This window comes from Nymphalis io, chromosome 4 (assembly GCF_905147045.1).
Source record: "Nymphalis io chromosome 4, ilAglIoxx1.1, whole genome shotgun sequence".
In the NCBI taxonomy this organism is placed as follows: Eukaryota; Metazoa; Arthropoda; class Insecta; order Lepidoptera; family Nymphalidae; genus Nymphalis; species Nymphalis io.
In genome coordinates this window covers 5,978,085-5,996,181 of record NC_065891.1, presented here as the reverse complement: position 1 = coordinate 5,996,181, position 18,097 = coordinate 5,978,085, and the positions used below count along the sequence as shown (strand labels likewise).

The following is an 18,097-nucleotide window of genomic DNA, read 5'->3' as shown; positions in this document are numbered from 1 at the left end:
ACATACTCGTTGTATATACGACATACATAAGTCATTAAATATTAAATAAAGCAGGATATGCACTATATATATTAATATATTTACAAGATACGTAAAAGGTAGTGGGAATATAGTGAAGGAGGTCTCTTTGCCAGAAGCGTATGTTCAGCAGTGGATTGGATCGACTCAACGATGATGATTACATTTTTAATGTCATGTACGTTAAATATACATATAAATAATTCATATAAATCAGGTACATACAGTGTACTCCACTTATAGTAAGTACGGAAAGGAGATACGTATAATTTTTCAGTCAATTAAACAATATCAACCCTCATTTATCCATTCAACCGGTTATAAAAATTAATGGAATTGCAATCTATTCGCGTTGTTACAAATGCTGCATGGCGCGTGCTTCGACGCAATCGTGAATGCATAAAGTTTACCGTTGTCCGACGATCTGTATCGGCGACACACTTGATGAAGCATCAGAACTTTGGATATACGTTTAATGCGATCTGGTTTTCCCCAAACATGCTCCAGATTTGCTTCGCGTATCGATCTGAAGCTAATTAAATGAAAAATATATTCTCGTTACCTCCACTAAAAACTTTTTAATCGTTTGGAATGTATTACACGGCCTTTTATTATTACTGAATCTTGAGATTTTATTGTTTTGATTTTGCTTTTTAGTAGCAATTATATATACTCAATATTAAAACATATTTTAATTTAGGTACAGATAACATTTAAAAAAATAAGTTTGTTCTATTTTTTCCATTTTTGCTATACATACAGAAAATGTAAGAATTAAGCTAACGCGCTCTATATAAAAAATACGTAAGTATATCATTGATTCAATTTAATTATAATAAATTTCATTTCATTAATACTGCTCATACTAGCTACCTAGCTAGTTTCTTCATGACAGTATATAAATTACGTAGCTTACATATGTATAAGTTTTATTTCCGATTAAATATGAATAGGTTCCTAAATACACGAACATCTTTTACGTCTTATTGTTTTTAAATATCTCTAAATAATACATCGGTGTATTATATCGGTTAAGTATTAATTTCATAAATGCCCGATATATGACTACTGTCAAGACAAAAATGGATTTTGCAATTTACTTTATGATGGTAATGAATTTTGATAGGTGCTTTCAATAACTGTGACAAACTATGGGGAAGGCTCTATAATAGTGGATCATAACTTAATGCCACTGATACTTACATATGTTTAGAGTTTATGTATGTCATGCTAGAAGTCTGATTATTACCAGCCGAGTTAGCAACTAAACTTGAAAGAGGTTAACGTTGCCAAGAACTTGAGTGGAGTCGACGGTGCGGAACCGGCCGGCGCAGGCGCAAGCCTCTAATAGTTGCGCAATTTACGCACGCACAGCAATGTAAGAATTACTCGAATGTTTAGTACTATACGAATTTTAAAAATGTCTAAAATCACACATACATAAGTAGGAGAAATATGTTTTTTATCGTTTACGAAACGATTTCTCGCTTGATTGTATATAAGTAAAAATTGGTCAAATGTAACATACGATTACCACATAATCAATTTTGATATGTTTAAAAAAAACTAATAAATCAACAAAATAATTAGCATTTAAAGTTATTGCCCATTTAAATGTTCTTATTATTCATCAGTTTATTTAAAAAACAACCTCACTTGAAAATACTTTGATCACAATTCATAGTCTATGCATTGCAGTTGGTACAATTTACATTTAAGATTACACTAATAATTCCACCTGGAACTGGCACTGGTACATCAAATGGCACTGAATTCCATAATGATAAATATTTCACTACAAAAGAATAGCTTATATAGTGAGAAGTGCAGGATGGTAATTTAAGCTTCTTCGAAGGGCAAGGTTTGTTTGTTTCTGAAACTCTGAACTAAGGAAACAGAAAGGTTCGTTTGGATAGGAAAGACTAGTAGGTACATAAAATGTTATAATATATAAACTTCACTTTAAAAGCTTTAAAATTATCATCATATAAAATTATTCAAGGAAATAGAAATTCTATAAACTTTGTTTAAAAACTTTTAGATAAATACCACCGTGACATAATCGTAAAATGATTTTAACTAAAACCAAAATCGCATATCAATGAACGAAGCAATAGTTTTTATAAAACCATGAACAAAAAAACTTAAGCATGGTTAGTGCAGAAATAAATAAAATCCATTTTTTATTAAAGGCAAAAAGTAAACAGGCGTTTCGGTAGCAACTCGATACTTTACTTTATTTACCTTACGAAAACATTTTGATGATTTAGCTGGATTATACAAATAAAGAAATACATATTTATGATGTTCTTAAAAGGCGTTTTCGTTATAACCGTAATGAAATTTTGTTTTCTTGCCTATCGTCGAAAATAAATTTCGTTTAATTTCCTTTAACGTCCCTTATATGACTGTAGTTGAACAATTTTATTTAGTCTTTGGTTTTTTGTGTAATTATTATTCGTTTTGAAAATATTTATTTAAACTCGATAAAAAAGAAAAATTGGCAATCGAATATAGAGGATAGCATACATATTTTACATAAAGCTACAAAATACTACAAATTCAAAAAGAATATTACTTATAAAATATCAGAAGTTTTTACAAATAAAAATGTTATGATAAATATACCTACCTTATATCTTGAAACTAAATAAGTACCGAAATTAAAAACCATCTTAATCTCCTATTTAAAAAAAAAATATATTCTCAAAAGCCACCACAAAAAAACAATACCGTTTTCGCTGGAATCTGCATTTAGAAACTGTTTGTGATGATCTCGGATGGAATAAGTTCTTTTGTTGATCTTACTTATAACTAAAAGACCTTATCAACTCCTTAAGACATTCTAGTTTTGGCAATGGCTCAAATGCATTTGAAAGAATTTCTATAATATAAATAGGAAATCAAACGGAAGTATAAATTAAGAATTTATCGCATGAAGACGGAAATATTAAGTTGTTACTAAGCTTGAAGGCTTTTATTGTTCAACATTTCGGTACTTTGAATAAAAAAGCTTTCTCACAAATGTGTTCAATTGACATTCTTAAAGTGTCTGTTAAAACAAAAAAAAATAATTAAATAACGAAAGTTTCATAATATGTACATATACACTGACACATCAGCAAGGGTCTTTCATTGCAGTAATAATAGAACAATATAGTTGTAATTTTAGTTTAGAAACATTGCGAAGGTAGCCATAAAATTTATTATTTTTATTTTATGGCTCGTATTCTAAAGGTCCGTTCGTTTGTTTAAAGTAATGAATACCCAGTACTGATTGCCTTTAGTGGGAGGGGTTTCAACTGCTAGTAATCCGTCTTAAACTTGAAAGGCCGCCGACACCAACAATTGTGATATTTATACCTGAACCGTTTTGAAACTACTTAAACAGTTTATGAATATGCAAGTACAATTACCATCGAGAACCAAGTTAAAACAAATATTTCGTTCGGAATTTCGTTTTTTTTAATTTTCGAAAAGCAAATTATCAAAGTAGTACCTTATTTTATAACTGAGCTATTTTTGATTTATTTTAAGTTTAAGGATTATGTTACTAATTCCAGTGTAGAAATTAAATTTAATTAGGGTTATTTTTGTAAGTTAAATATTCCTGATTATTAGAAGGCTACAAATACATATATTCATAAAATGACGATTATACTATTTTTTTACTAGTAGAATTATAATAAGGTCACTTATGAACGGAATTAATATTTTTATTAAAATCTTAATTATAAAAACAAAATATTTATGAATTAAAAATAGCTACTGCTAATTAAGACCGCGTGGAATGGTCGCATGAATGCTAGCAGCATTTCCCCTTTGAATCGCAATTCCGATACTCTGGTCTGTCACCAGCTGAGGCAATAAGATCTACAATTTTATTGGTATTAAATTTATGTAGCTTTAAAATTATTTGTCTGTAATAGTTTTACTTCAACTTTTTTATGTGATAAGTTAAATTAAATTGTATTCTCATTGGTCAATATTAAAAAATATGACTTAAAGTAAATAACATGACTTAAGTTATAATTTTAGTTTAGAAACATTGCGAAGGTAGCCATAAAATTTATTATTTTTATTTTATGGCTCGTATTCCTTATTTAATCATTTAATCTTACCAAATATTATGTTTAGTTTTATATTTGATTTTACTTCCAACTGAATAGGTATGCATAATTATGTATATGTTTTGATTGTCAATATGGTTGACACAGATTTTTTGAAAAAAACTTTTTTTCCAGATGCTCTTAAGTGTAACAAATACTTATTAACTAATTTTATAGTATTGCATATGTATAACTTACTGTCTTTCGCCTATTTTCATAAATGTTATATATCTATTATCGAGTATTCTAAATATGGTATTTCTTCATTTAATATGCGGCAATGTTTAATGAGTAAATAAAGTTATGTTCAATTCAAATAAATTTCCAATTTATTGCATTACATAATGCGACACATTTGTTAAATCTGTGAAATCTCAGACAATGAGGTCCAAGTTCATGAAAAAATTACGGTATTATTAGTATTACGACAGGGACGTCTATGTGCCTGCACTTTTACTGGAATCTGTATTTGTGATGGCATAGCGTAGAGGCGGTTTTATGGCGACGACGGCGCGGGCGCACGGGGCCGGGCGGGCGGCGCCGGCGCGGGCGCGGGCGGACCTGTTCGGGCAACGGTGTCGCGGGCACCGCACACCTACGAGCTCTCAGTCCTTTCGCAGCGGCCAACGGTACCGCATGTGCCGCTAGCTGCTCCGCACAAAGTAAACAGCGACGCGAGGAAACTTACCGTGTAGTGTTATGATGCAAACTTGTGTTTACCGATATTGGACGGGGTGATTTTAAAAGAACTTGTGATTTTTAACGAACTGAAGGAGCCAGTGCAGTGTTAATTAGCATTTGAAAATGCCGAAGATTTTCCTTATAAAGAAGCGGCTGCATGAGCAGCAACTAGAGCTACAGGAGGGTCAGGAGCTTCTAAGCAAAGGTGACCCACTCTGTCCTGGCTCTCCTCTCGATGACGGTCCCATACCGCTCCTCTCCAAAAAGGACAAGGAATGCGTCGGTAAGTTCCAATAAAATCATTTTACATAATGAATCCATTCATTTAGACATATTTTTACAAACACTTCTGCTGTCATCATGTCATATTAATAAGGACTTCTTTCATGCCGTTTTACTTTTCATTTTAGAACACTTGTTCGAAGTTCATTATATCATGTAAAACTTTAGCTCTCATTTTTTTGTTTTATTACTATCGGCAATAATTGATCTAACCATCAAAAGTTATTATATACTAAAGGTTTAAATGAAATACTTTTTTCTTTTACTTCCTCCATAACGGCTACTCGCCTGACCAAAAAAAAAGGATACTCACACAGACAATCCAGTTCTCGACCACGCTAAGCCAACAAACGTCTACCTGCGATCATGTGTGACTTGCGTGATCCTTCGAGTGTTTTTTCTTTTGTCAACTTTTTAATATAAACTCATTTTTGCCAATATTTAATGTTTAGATTGTACTTAAGTATCTATAACGACTGATTTATTCGACTAGACAAAAATAACAAACGAAAATTTGGATTAAGATGATCGTCAGTAGCGGACCAATTCGCAGAAGAGTATGTATATAATTATCATTTTAAAGATTTATAAACGCATAAAGTATGAGCGAGCAGGACAAAACGTAACCAAGGATATTAACGGTGTCAGGTAGAAACAGCGCGTGAATCACAGATATAACTGTCATGTTTTTGCGTCTTTTCGCAGATTATATTGTACGGGTTGTCACACAATGATGTTAATTTTTGACTATATACAATATTTAAATGCGACTTCTCCTGTGTAAAGATAAATTAAAAATAGTATGGAGCGGTGAGATGGCCTAGTGGTTAGAACGCGTGAATCTTAAATTCGTTTAATCGATTGTGGATTTAAATCCGGGCAAGCACCACTGAATTTTCATGTGCTTAATTTGTGTTTATAATTCATCTCGTGCTTGACGGTGAAGGAAAACATCATGAGGAAACCTGCATATGTCTTATATCATTGAAATTATACCACATGTGTATTGTACCTACCAACCCGCATTGGAGCAGCGTGGTGGAATAAGCTCCAAACCTTCCCCTCAAAAGGGAGAGGAGGCCGTAGCCCAGCAGTGGGACATTAACAGGCTGTTACTGTACTGTATGGACTTTATTGTTATAAAGTCAAAGTAGCAATAGACCATGTGAATAGTCTACCAGAAGAAAAAAGGGATTTTTATTATAAGTATATAGTATATAAGTCACATAATTTTATTTAAACACTGTTTTTTACAATCTATGTTCCCAAGAATATCAATACATTGACACAAAAATATTTAAAAAGAATGGTAAAAATGTTTTAATAAGATAATTAAGCACGCCAGAAAAGAAAAGAAAAGTAATTAAGAACCGCATTCAATTTTTGGTACATACTTAGAAAATTACCGGCATTGTCATAATATTCAGTAAAAAGCAGTTGTAACCACTAGTCAGTTAATTATCTAGTTCTGAGAAAAAACATCACATGGAAAGTCACTCAGAATAGGATTAATCACTCTCAATTGGTATATAAACGGCCAATTTGACTACAATAATAATAATAGATTAATAATTAATTAATTACTTGTATTTTTAGTTACATCCGAGGAGGAAGATTATTTAACCAATTAAAACAGTCGCGAGAGTGAGACCATGAACTTCATATAAATTATCCTTGGCTTTTTAGGATTCTTATCGTCGAATATGTGATAACATCAGCCATGCGAATATATGCAGTTTTAAATGGGCAAGTCGAGTCATGACAGGAACCGTGGTGTGAGGTGTCAATGATTGCGGCACAATGGCGCGTTTCCGCTCGTCGCTTTGTATTTAGGTCACTCACCGCGATCTCTGTCATTTCAATAATAACTACAATACGTATTACGGTTTAACATTTAACGTACTGTTCTTGCCTGCTGACCGTTTCCATCAAGAATTTTAATAATATATATAGTTTGTTCAAAGCCTAATTTCAAACTGTGATTATTATGTCCAGGTCAAAAATTGGAAAACAAGTATAATATATATGTCCATAAAGTATAGTCCACAAAAATAATTATAATTTTTTTCTTTTGATATTTACATAAAAAATCATGCAATATAAAATTTGTTAAAAGAAAAAAAAACAATAAAATATTGATCGATCGCGCCGTTACGGAAAGCCCGCATTCCTATTATCGGAACGTTTGGCATAAAGGGCAAACAGAATACGTCGTAATTCCAGGTGAACTGACACCTGTACAAAAAGGCAAATTGTTCTTAAGGTCAGGGGACAAGTGTAATATAAAATAAGGGCAAGGGGAGTCGAATCCTTGTTATCGCTTCGCTATTATTAAAGTCTAATAGTTTTTTGTAATTATTATATCAGTAAATATTGTTTAGTATCGCCTTGTAACAATAATCCAATACATGGTGTATTATTATACTTAACATTTATAAAAAATATACTTTTACAACATATAATGCTATTACTTAACAAAACAAATGAATATTTAGTAATTTTATAGGTAAAAAATTACATTAACATAAATATAAACTTTCATAACCTTATACAAAAGATTTCAACGCGTTGCTATCGTTATGTGTTCTTCGTATGAAGTTTTATTTCTATAATTAAATTATTATTAAAAATCTATAAAACTGTCAGCTATTTAAATTGTTTTTTATTTTAATGAATTTTATGACTTTTACACAAATTTTATTACATTACTGAATCGATAGATAAATAATATTATACATTCGCTTGTATACCGTAACAGCCTGTGTGTGAATGTCCCACTGCTGGGCTAAAGGCCTCCTCTCCTCTTTTTGAGGAGAAGGTTTGGAGCTTATTCCACCACGCTGCTCCAATGCGGGTTGGTGGAATACACATGTGGCAGAATTTCAGTTAAATTAGACACATGCAGGTTTCCTCACGATGTTTTCCTTCACCGTAAAGCACGAGATGAATTATAATCACAAATTAAGCACATGAAAATTCAGTGGTGCTTGCCCGGGTTTGAACCCACGATCATCGGTTAAGATTCACATGTTCTTACCACTGGGCCATCTCGGCGTTTTCGCTTGTATTCGCTTGTATGCTGGATAATAAATAAAACAATGCAATTATTTTAAAATAAAGCAAGGAAAATAACATTTAAAGCACAATTCTTTACTTGGCTCTCAATAAAACTATAATACAATAATTAAATATCTCATATATGAACGCATTCATCCATCAATTAGATCATACATTTCACATTAATGTCAAGGAAATGTTGAGAAGTATCTTCGAGACCACAACTTGTGTAAAAAAAAAGTGACTTGAAATAAAATAAGAATAATATATAATTGATTTAGCAAGTGTTACTTATAGGTGTTGATGTCCGATTTAAATTAATCAATTTTTAATATTTACATTTGTATATAAGGAAGATCTGAGATTTAAACCATCTTGAAGGATTTATCAGTCATATTAAAATTATTACTATTTCTTTGAAAAATATAAAACAAATGTATAAAAGGTATTTAAAATTTATTCCAACCCCTTTATCTCAAATTTGCATTGTACGTGAACAGTAACAAAGTAATCTTTGATTAACAAAAAGAAAAACATTTCACCATGTGGCCGGCTCGCTATTGTATCCTCCGTGTATTGTTTCTTTTTAACGATTTACCTTTTGAAAGATTTGCTATCATAAAAATACACTCATAATGGAGTAAGACCGTTCTTGGAACGGCTAGGTCCAAACAATTGCACTTAATCATAACGCTCTTTCAATTGCTCAGTTATTGTATCTTTACTAAGAAATCTTTGAGATTATCTGATTTCTTTCTTTACTTATATGCAAATAAAACTTGAATTCAATTTAACAAAAATAGTATACTGACCCTTGAGGCATGCAAGACTAAATGTAAAAATAAAGAAGTAATTCAAATAATTAGAACATAACGTTAAAACTACTGTACGTATAAGTATCCTTACATTTTATTTAAATTATTATCATGTTTATGTTATAAATACGCAATTATTGCAATTAAATAATTGCCATGTGAGATGTTAACAGATTTTTACTCTAACCGGTAAATATAAATATGTTTTAAACTCACGTTTACAGAAGTCAATACTCGATGCCACTTAGAGCTTGTATAAGGGCATATTTTTTGCGTGTCCGCAGCAAGATGGGTTGCACGTGATGCGGCATTTGTTCTAGGAATGGTCACACATGTCTTGTTAAAATATTCAAGTTCACCGGTTCTGCAATAAGCTGCCGAGATGCGGGCACAAGTTTTAATTGCCTCGTAGTCAAAGGAAATACATCTGCTTCTTTATTTGTACATGCTAGATTTTTTGATGACTTCCATGTTTATTATGCACCTGGATTTGTCGTTTATAAATACATCACTTTGATCGCCTAACATAATTATAAAATAGCCTTTTCTATCTTAGACTAAATATCTACACATAATTGAAAATTAGTAATTTTTTTTTAATTATTCATACATTTTGTCGACTTAGCGACAGAGCTAACGACGTCCAGAATGGTGTCTTAAGTCTCACGCTTAAGTATTAATAGAAGCGGTTTAACCAAATTGATAAAATATTATAACAATTACTATGTATGATATATTAAATACATCATTCTCATGGTTTTTTTATGTAGGGTTAAAGTTTGAAAGGTGACTATCAGTTCAATAAGATGTATAAGGCATTAATTTCAGTCATAATGCCATGAATGTGTAACAAACTGTTAATATTTCTTACTTTATAATGAGCACGCGAAAATAAAGATAACCCAATTATTTACTCTCAGAATATAAATACAAGTATGTACATAGAGCTTATGGAACCTATTAAAACTTCGTAAATGATTTAATAAAATAATATACATACAAACATAAAGATGTCTTATAAATGTTTTATGTCTCCTTGCACTAAGCAACGGTATATTTAAATTATGTATATTGCAAAGTGATTACTGAAATAATTAAGGTTAGTGGTTTAAACTAAACGGTAATATTAGTATTGCTCGTTTGTTTATCCCGTATAAATTGTAACTCATTATAATTCGTCATACATACAACGCACGTCAAACGTAGATTTAAATATACATATGTACATAGCAGTATTTTATAAACAAAATTTTCAAATTCTACCTGAAGCAAAAGTTCCACAAATATTTATCATGCCTGACGACAAAAATGTATGTTGTGTGTACGATAAAAAGTCTTGTGCCTTAAGTGCATTCTGTAAGATTTTGATAGCTTCCATCGATATTAAAGGCCGTTTCTGTTATCAAAACGCATTAAAGACCACCTCGTAGTAAAGATGATTATTTATTTTTAATCTGTTTTCAATATAATATATTTCGTTTTAAATGTGCATCGCCCATAAAGTAATATTTTGTTGAGAGGCGATTCTACTTATATAAATCACAGATATTTTTTGTTTATTGGACAACTTTTTTTTTCTTCTTTTAAATACATAATTACTAAAGTAAGGTCATCTCAGCTATTGTTGTGTTATGCTATAAAATATAAACATTTCATATAGATATTTAGAAGTGATTTACTGAACGCCGCCCACGACCTCTTAGGTTTGAGGACAATGTACAGGCGTTCTACATAACATTTGAATAGTTTTAAATCCCAGAACCTGTTTAACGAATTTAAAGAATGTTGTATTCGTAAAACATAATTATTTTCGCTGTTATCTCTGTTTAAAATATATAAAGTAACAATTTTTATAACAAAGAAGTTAAAAGAGTATCAAAGTAAGTTTTATCAAACCTTATTCTATAGCAGTGTTCATTAATTGTATAACTACTTCAAATAACAGTTAAAACAAGCTGAAATGTATATAATGTATTAAATTAATAGATGGTAGTCTTAGATGTCGGAATTTTTTTCGTTTAGCAAACCAAATTAGTCGGTTTTAGCCTTGAACACTTCGGCAAACATATTTGGGTCATTAACCCTTGCCAAATCTGGTTGTGATTCACGCTGTGATCAAAGTAATAATAAAGCGTTGAACAGTTTTTGTAGCCGTTCGTTTAGAGACAAAAAGTAATTTAGCGATGTTTTTTGTACAGTGCTCTGTTGATAATATCCGGAAGGCTCGTTTACTATATAATTATAGGTACAATTTTGGCGTTCGTAAGATTTATGTACCTAATAAAAATGTAATGGTTAAAATATCTTTTATAAAATAAAAATATCTTACAGATAAACTGTAATTTTTTACAAATGTCGTAAAAAACAAAAAAAGTGGGTACAGAGAGATTTTTTTTTTAATACTAGTAAATGACAAAAGGTACGTACCATCAAGTAAATATAACATTCATGCGTGATGCAGCTACAATAATCAAGAATTCAACAAAAAAATGTCCTTCCAAACGACCTTTCAACCGATCCTTTGCGGCCAGTGTGCTCCCGCTGTACCGTGTGCTATCGGTACTTATGGTTATGAAAAAAGGCTTCAACGGAATTTTATGTGCTCCGTCCGAAGCGGTTCTTCATAGCTGTCTTACGTTTTTAATACTTTAAATGCTACTAGCGTCCGATAACCCCGAGCGCAAGGACATACTAGTCCGCCCGCAGTTTCTCGTTAGTTTTTTTTATCCTATATGACCTGTTTTATAGTCTCCTTGTATGTACACTTTGAATGCAAATAAAAGAATCAATATGAATGTCTAATGTTAAAAGCAATCATATAAATAAAATAATAAGATATCTTACGACATCAACGCAATTCTTAAAGAATTCATTTATAATTAACCATTGCAAATCTCCTAATAAATATAACAATTAATAAAACAAGAAATATTTTGATAAAAAAATATATATTAATTTGCTATGAATAATTGATTTGTGATTATTTAAAAATCTCATATTTAATAATTGCAGCTGTAGAATTCGTTCAGTATTTTAGCTTACAATAATAATAGCTTGGCTAAATATGTAGGGACATAATAATTTCTAATTTATTTTATCAGTTACAATAAACGCTATCTTCGCCTTGTTGATGATAAGCAATTCAAATTTTAGATATAATTAAATAATAAAATAGTACTAAACAACATACATTTTAAATAAATTTGTCAAAGGATGCTTCTTTTCTTATATTTGTAATTTGTAGAGATATTGTTATACTGTAGAGATTATGCCATAACAATTTATTTCTAATTCCAAGCGTGACAAGGTGTAAAATGACTTAAACATAATATAATTATAGTGTTTCAAACCGTGTATGAATAATTATTTCCAAAAACCAATGCGGTGAGCGAAGAAGGCTAGCTCTGTAATGGCCGAATAATGACTGCTCGCATTCAAGGTTGTCCATACAGTTTCTCGACAGGAAACAGCAAGTAACTGAATAGATATGGACATGATAATTACGGGACCTTGACTTACCGTTTTAGAACAAAAACAGCACTATTTAAATAGGCCTCGTTAACAATGACTTCAATGCTATGTTTATAAAGTATCGCGTATGGCAATCTTTTATTAACATTCGTTCATAAATAAATCACGGTGTTTTTAATTAAATATACAATTTAAAATGTTGTATTTTTTTTCTAGAATTTAATATTGACAGATTAATAATTAGTAATGTAAAATGCCAATACAATCAATAACCGTAATCAATTGTGATATAGAAGATTTCTATTTTTGATTCTAAACGATATTAAATTATTAATACTAAACGAGCTACTTAACGTCCACAGCAATTTAATTCAGTACTTCAATTCAATAAATACTCTTATTTATAAATTAAATTAAACCAACAACAACATTAACCGCAAATATTTCATATTTTATACTGATACAGTTAATATTTTTACTAACTACATATACTGTTTTAAAATGACGCGAATAAAAAATCATCAGAAATTTAATATTTATCTAATCGAGCTATTTAAACGTAAACAATTTACGTTGTCCAACGAATTTACATTTTTCGATTAATTTTAATGTAAGTGTTGTATAAAAGTAAGTACGTTAATGCGTTTTTTTTAAATTAGTGTTTTATACATATGGTATGCACGATCTATAAATAATAGAAGGTTATGTTGTCACACCCGTCTGCTCAGACGCATACAATTACGAGAATTAAACAAAAAAGAAGGCGCAACAATGCAGGCGTCGTCCTTGGATCCCTAACAAAAGCCGAGAAAGGGCAAAGGAACTCGTTTTGACCAACCTTGGGACTTTCACTGGCTACCTACGCATTTTTTGGTGTAACTAGAAAAAAAAATTCTATTACTTCCTTCCTGATATTTTCATTATAAGTAAATTGATATAATCGAAGACTGAAGTGAGGTATATGCTTAAACATTAAAAAATAAGCTTAGACTGAAATCGAATGCGCTTAACTTACAAGTACATAAGTCTATTTATTTCTTTTTATGATGCAAAGTCATCAATCTGATGTCGGAGTTTGAATTAGCTACTAGAACGTCAATTATATTACTGCGACACTTACACACACATACATACATTAGTGTTGTGGGTGTGTAAGCGGAGGCGAGTATTACCGTTATGGAGGCACATACCAGTGACGTCAACGAGGCCTTACGTCTGCGACGCTACACGAATACGTTACAAACGAACAAGAATAGACATTGCTCAGTAACTTGTTTTATATAAAATAATCTTTTGACAATATACATAATTGTATATATTAACGTGAGGTTCATTTTCTGTTTCAGATCGTGACGTATTTGGTGAAAATCATAGCGACAAAAATTCTCAAGAGCGACGTACAAAAGAACCTAGGCGATTTATATCGTCAATTTTAGGGGGAGAAATTCCATATGGAAGCCACAGAGGGCATGTACTTACGCAAGCAGAACGGAAGCAATACTTACCAGTATTCCTCGAAGATAAAAAATCGGAAGGCAAACCCTTGATTAAAGAGGAAAAGGACTTATTAGAGAGCGAACCCGTTGTCCTTCCTTCTAGAAACTCGCCTTCTCCGGAGTCGACACCATCTCCTGGTATTGATAATAATGTCACTTGCCAAAAAGTATCAGTTATACAAAGGACACCATCTCAATCTCAGTTCCGTGACAATAAAAAAGATTTATCAAATGTAACACTTCCAGCCACACTACCTACTCCAGAACCTGAACAAGATCAACCTATCGATTATGCTATTGCAAAAAAAAGAGGAGAATCCGAAGATGAAGAAACCGAAAAAAAAATTAGAGAGCAAAGACGAACTAGCAGTTCCAAAATTGCGAATGGTATTTTAGCTAGGCCCGTATTAGTATTACGAAATCGCCCTGGGAACAAAATTCCAGGAATTATTAATGCAGCTGCTGGTCACGGGCGATCAACAGGTGGAAATGGTTCAAATGGAAACTCGCAAAACAGTGGAGGTACAGGGAGTTTTAGTTCTGGTACAGGTAGTGCAACCCCGTCATCCGGTGGGGGTGGAGCTCTAGGAGGCGGTTCAGGTAGCGGTGGCAATGGCCGCGATGGTAGATCTAATTACGGCCCAAACAGTCCACCAACTGGTAGTCTTCCTCCATTTTATGAAACCCTAGGACCTTCTTCTAAAAATGGTCAAAACACATACAATGCCAATGGTAACTTCTCTAATGAATTTAATATTATTAATGGATTTAATATGGATTGTGAAAATACTGAAAATACAAATACAAATTTCCCCGAACAGAGTAAACAATATTCTTTAATGCAGAATGCTCATTATGGATTAGCTCTAAAAGATGAAGATATTGATTATGAAAATAAAATTGAAAACCTTGGAGCCATTGGCAACTATGGTAGTAATTTTGACGATTCTATGGTTGTAGATATGGGGGAAGATGTTATAGATAATAATCAATTTTACACTACACTGACTTTTGCACCGAATGAAGGGATATTGGGAAATCTTTCCGATTCAACGGAAGATTTTGCTAGTTTACTTAATAATCATGTTGAATCAATTACCGATACTGAGTTAAGAGAATCATCCTCAATAACGCCTGACTCTGTACATAATGCAGTCGATATTGAATCGCTGGCAGAACATGTTAGTCTAAGCAGACAGTATTACGAAAAAGCTAATTACTTAGCATTCGCAAGCCAAGATCAAAGCTCTACTTACAATTTTGCTAAAGAACGACCAGACTTATTAATGCAATTAAATCCGGCTCTTCTGCAACACAACGAAGGTCAAATGCAACAACTTCAAATTCACGTTCAACTTCAACAAAGGCAACAAATAATTTCACCTGGCTTTCCATTCTCAAATCACGCTTTGGATTTGGATTCGCCAACAGGAGTTTCACTGCCATCACCGGGAGGAAATAATTCTCTGGATGGCAACAATCACATCGAGAACTCTGCTCTCAGTCCTGCTGCTGCTGTAAGTCTCAAGAATGGCTCTGTCAACGATAGCAAAATACAAATCTTGCAGCAAAGGGTAAGCATTATTTGATTTTAAGGCGAAGCTTCAATTTATTTTGCCTTCAGTGTCATTAAAAAAAAATCAAAGAATATTGTTGACACTGAAGACAAAACTTACAACGTTATTATATAACGCTGAGCCTGAATCAACTTTTGCTTTCACCTATTGCACTTTCATGTTCTTGTACTTTAAATTAAATAGAATTATATGATTATAAAAATATTGAAGAGGACAGCTACAATTGATTAAGCTCAGCTTATCACATAAAATATTTAGTTATTGCTGCTAATATTGTTATATTTTTCAACTTGGCTGTCCTTTATGAGAAAAAAAACACTAATTTCTTTTTTCTTTACAGTTAGGACTGCCAGCTGAATTGCCATTAGAATTTATTAATGGCGGACATGGCGTTAAGAATCCGTTAGCTACAGAAGCAAATGCTAGACAAAGAGAAGAAGAGAAGAATAAGCAAGTTCTAGTTAGCGAAGACGACCCGACCAAATTTGTTTGTCGAGTATGCTCCAAGAATTTCAGCCTTCAAAGACTTTTAAATAGACATATGAAATGCCATTCTGATGTGAAACGATACCTCTGCACTTTTTGTGGCAAGGGTTTCAATGACACTTTTGATCTTAAAAGGCACACTAGAACACATACTGGAGTCCGACCATATAAATGCAATTTGTGTGAAAAATCTTTTACCCAAAGATGTTCTTTAGAATCCCATTGTTTGAAAGTCCATGGAGTTCAACATACCTATGCATACAAAGAAAGAAGAACTAAGGTAACTTTATTATGTAATTCAACTATTTATAATTCAAAAATATGTTATGTATTATAAGTATTTGTATTTGTTATGTATTTTTATTGCATCATAAAATATTTTCTTATATGGTAATTTTGTTTTTCAGATGTACGTGTGTGAAGAATGCGGTCACACTACATCAGAACCTGAAGAACACTACATGCATCTTAAAAAGCAACATCCTTATTCTCCTGCTTTGCTAAAATTTTACGATAAAAGACACTTCAAATTCACAAACGCATCCTTCGCCAATCAATTATTGGGCCAGTTGCCTATGCCAGTTCATAATTAAGAAATTCGGTTATTGTAACCTATTTTGTACCGTTTCGGTACAAAATTGGAAAAGAAAATAATTTATTCCGTCCGTATAAAAAGCAATTTTGAAAGGATTTAAAAATCCCAGTGTGTGTGAAACTTTTGCCCACGCAATTAATTTTTAATATTTATCGAATACGCTGTCTTCCAAACTTAATGTAGGTATTAACTCAATTTGTAACCCATCTGCGATTTAGGTTCAAATTAGGAACACCGATCTTATGTTCCATTATAAAATACCTTTTTTTATCAGTCAAGCAAATCCACTAGCCTTAATAAGTAGGCGCGACTGCAATTAGAAATCAAAGTATCGGGTATTATGTGCAATCTTTGGTGATGGTACGGGATCTATTTTAAGTTTAGATATAATATTAGTAGTATCGATTACCTTAAGTGGATAAACATTTGTAATTTTAATAATTTTTTGTGAGTTTCATTTCAATTCAGCGTTAATTTTATTAGATTGGTTTGGATTGGATGGTGCTAAATATATGTATTCAAATTTTCACTGACTTGAAACGAAACGATTATGATTCGGATGACTGTTTTTGTCCAAATCATTAATAAATCAATGCCAATAAGGTCTTGAAATAACTCAACATAAGGAATAAGGAATCTCTTTCCTCGTTTAGTGATATTAGCTTCTAATCGTCTCTCAAATAATAACACAAATCATGTCACAAGTTTTATGTGTTATGTACTTAATGTTATATTTTGTCTTTGTTGGTACTTACGATGATATATTTGTAAACTTTGCGATATCCTCCATGGTGTCGCAACCAAAAGTCGTACCAAGTTTAAATGCATTTTTAGTTTTATTAATAATTTAAATTATAGAATTGTTTGGATACGGTCTGCGCTGTGAGTGAGTGTGAGAATTATCTAATTGTTTAATTAAGTTATTATGTGCGTTGATTGTTACAGCATAACAAAACATCGAGGTAAATATTGTGAATCGCTTTTATTCTGAAAGTAATTTTTTTATGTACTATTATGCTCAATTTTTTGATTAAATTGCGCTTTCGCAGCGAAGCTTGTGGGTACAATGAGAAATTGTAAATATGTCTAAATTAGTAAGTAGAAGTAAAAATAATTTTATCTAAATACTTTAGTAGTACCTAATTAGTGTATATGAGATTTTAAAAAAAGTTAAAATTGTTATAGTAATTTTTACGATTGGATAGGAATTGAGAGATCTGAACGTTTATTTAATATATCGGCTTATCGTATGATTTTGTTCCATGATATTGTGATAGCGCAATACCTTGGTTTACCCTACACGTCTTTTGCATTTATTAGCATTTTGAGTCCAACCTCAAGTTGTAGTTTCACGTTTTTTGGAAACTCTCTTGTTATTCTGTACTGATAAGCAATATATACAAATTAAAAAAATTCCTTTTGTTTTATTTAATTATATTAATGGAAAATATATATATGTAATATGTCATTAATGATGAATTACGCTTTGTGTTTGGCTAAAGTAAGTATT

At 31.7% G+C, this 18,097-nt stretch overlaps 1 protein-coding gene across 2 annotated transcripts; it reads left to right on the top strand.

The window, feature by feature from the left end:
- The first annotated feature begins 4,751 nt into the window (after positions 1-4,751).
- Positions 4,752-17,169, top strand: LOC126781581 (transcriptional regulator ovo-like). 2 transcript variants are annotated; one of them, XM_050506480.1, is made up of 4 exons: positions 4,752-5,091; positions 13,780-15,446; positions 15,847-16,272; positions 16,400-17,169. In XM_050506480.1, the coding sequence occupies exons 1-4, from the start codon at positions 4,932-4,934 to the stop codon at positions 16,583-16,585; spliced, it is 2,439 nt and encodes an 812-aa protein (XP_050362437.1). In that variant the 5' UTR covers positions 4,752-4,931; the 3' UTR covers positions 16,586-17,169. The 2 variants fall into 2 exon arrangements, with proteins under 2 accessions (XP_050362437.1, XP_050362436.1); XM_050506479.1 differs by having other exon boundaries at positions 13,780-15,503.
- Positions 17,170-18,097: the final 928 nt, after the last annotated feature.

Excerpts from the sequence above, each read along its gene's own strand:
- LOC126781581 (XM_050506479.1), top strand. The coding sequence starts at position 4,932 with ATGCCGAAGATTTTCCTTATAAAGAAGCGGCTGCATGAGCAGCAACTA. Across the intron at positions 15,504-15,846 it reads TACAAATCTTGCAGCAAAGG|TTAGGACTGCCAGCTGAATT; the intron begins GTAAGCATTATT and ends TTTTCTTTACAG. Across the intron at positions 16,273-16,399 it reads ACAAAGAAAGAAGAACTAAG|ATGTACGTGTGTGAAGAATG; the intron begins GTAACTTTATTA and ends TTTGTTTTTCAG.